Source organism: Gavialis gangeticus, unplaced genomic scaffold, assembly GCF_001723915.1.
Source record: "Gavialis gangeticus isolate Ggan-Ray unplaced genomic scaffold, GavGan_comp1, whole genome shotgun sequence".
Classification (NCBI taxonomy): Eukaryota; Metazoa; Chordata; order Crocodylia; family Gavialidae; genus Gavialis; species Gavialis gangeticus.
The window spans coordinates 38,714,584-38,716,832 of record NW_017728997.1 but is presented as its reverse complement, the minus strand read 5'-3'; the positions used below and the strand labels follow the sequence as shown (position 1 = coordinate 38,716,832).

General features: G+C 42.4%; 1 protein-coding gene across 1 annotated transcript in view; it reads left to right on the top strand.

Annotated features, from left to right (window-relative positions):
- The window catches only part of SYN2 (synapsin II), a 509,614-nt gene that overhangs the window by 337,308 nt on the left and 170,057 nt on the right, over window positions 1–2,249 (top strand). The window contains exon 7 of the mRNA XM_019505084.1: window positions 1,937–2,011. Within this exon, the coding sequence (XP_019360629.1) occupies window positions 1,937–2,011 (75 nt within the window). The remainder of the gene's footprint in view (window positions 1–1,936; window positions 2,012–2,249) is intronic.

Sequence of the window (2,249 nt, the reverse complement as noted above, 5' to 3'; positions counted from 1 at the left end):
GCATGGGAGCGGCTGGTTGATGGGTGAGGGAGAGGCGTACTGTGTGGGAGGTGGGGGGTGGAAGGGGGATGTAACAGTACAGGTAAAAGTGCAGAGGTACCTGGGGAGTCAGATCTCCAGCAGGTTGCAGTGTGTCAGAATTCCACTGTGTATATTGAGTCCATGAGTTTGTGGGGGAGAAGACCTCATGGGGGCACACTACTGTGTTGTGCAGAGGCCCCAGCACCAGAAAGGGTGCACCCGAACATACACACAGTCCGACAAGCACCTATGCCCCGAGTTTGCCTGCCTGTGGCCAGAGATGCAGGGCCCCAGAACCCAGACTCCCCCTGCACCTATCTCCTTGACAGCTTGCAGGCTTTGTGGCCACAGTAGGCCTTAGCAGGCCTGCAGTTTTCACCCCCCTGTGCCTTAACACACACACAGTGTCATCTATGTCATGAATTTTACTTGTCAGCAGTTTGAGGTGCAGTTTCTCAGAAACCCCTGCACCTATCACCTTGAAACTTGGCAGGCTTCGTGCTCTCAGCAGAGGCTACTAGCCTTGCAAGGTTCATCCAAATCAGCCAACAAACAACAAAGTTATAGCTATTTCATTGATTCCTCATTATACCCTATGGCCAAATCGCCGAATCTTTTCCGAACCTTTTCCGAATCAATTCGGAAGCTCCGAATCAATTCGCAAAGCCTAAAAGTTCTAGCAATTCAATTTGGATTCATAGATTTGGCCTCCGAATTGTCCGAATCATCTCTGAATCTGAATTGCAATCTGAAGCTTTTAACAGCCCTAGTCAACCACTGTTCACTGTTCTTGATGTAGTACCCTGATGTAGCGGTAAACCACTATCAATTTACCTCTCAGCCTTTTTTTCTATATGCTGAAGAGGCCCAAGTCCCTGAGGCTCTCCTCTTATGGCTTGTCTTGCAAGTCCCTCATCATATGGGTGGCTCTTCTCTAGACCCTCTCTAGTTTTTCCACGTCCCTGTTGAAGTGCAGTGCCCATAACTGGACTTTTGTTCTTTGTTTGTCTTTGACTTCTGACAGACTTAATGGTGGTGAGATCCATTACCAAAGTAATTTTGACTAGTCCTTCAGAGTATATTTAAGTCAGAATCGCTTAGAAAATTAAGGATGTCAGATAAAGGCCAAAAATAAAGTTACTGTTGGAAAAAATTCACCTTGCTCAGAGATTAACACAAAAGGCAGAACCTAGGTTCACTTTATGTGCCTTGAATGGCAATTCCATCCATAAACCTGCCATTTGGGCATTTATATACAGTTTTTAATCCTGCTCCACAGGCAGTGTGGACACACAATATGTGAGCAAGCATAAGTCCAAAAATCATAACCAGACAAAAGCAGGGATGGAAGAGGAGGATCCTTCCACGTTCTAGCCCAACTTCTGAGTAGTTAAGGCACTTTGACCATGAGGTTCTAGTCCTCCTTCAGTTAGATGGGTTTAATCCTACATCTGCTGCTCTCCAGCTCAATACACAAACCATCAGGCCATAAATTAGATATTATCTTGGCCCCTCTTCAGTCCTCCTTTTAAAGCTGATCACCATGGAAGCCAAAAAAGGGAGATATTTGTACAACCACAGTTTTATACTTGTAGCCATTTTACTTGTGTCAGTAATTTAATTATAATCTATTAACAGTATCACAGCTGAGTAGTAACAGTTGTCCTAAGCCCCTGTAGATGTGAATAAGTAAAAGGGTGTGAAGGAAAGAAAACTGCCATTTCCATACTTTATAACATTTATGCACTGCATTTTATGGAGACTTATGTTTTACACATTGGATATTCTAGTGCAAACTGCAGGATTGAAGAATGAGATAGCTTTTCGTATGAATTCATGTAGGAACAAGAACAACTTGAAAAAGAAAGAGTGAAAACATAGAAATCCTGATTGTCTGTCATTTTTTCTCACTCAGGCGGACTTCCATATCTGGAAACTGGAAGACAAATACTGGCTCTGCAATGTTGGAACAAATTGCTATGTCAGATAAGTAAGTACAGCTTCATATAGGAGTTAATTAGAAGCTTAATTAAGTTCCTTTTTAACTTAATTAAAAACCACATTTCTGATTCTGGTGCTACTACTACTAAATGAAGGTCCTACTAATTTCTTCTGAAAAAATCCATTAAATGACATAAAAGGATATAAGCGTGCCTAGACAAGTCCAAATTTAAATCTAAATCTAAAACTGTACACTTGCCTTGGAATCACCTGGGATTCTCTCAGGA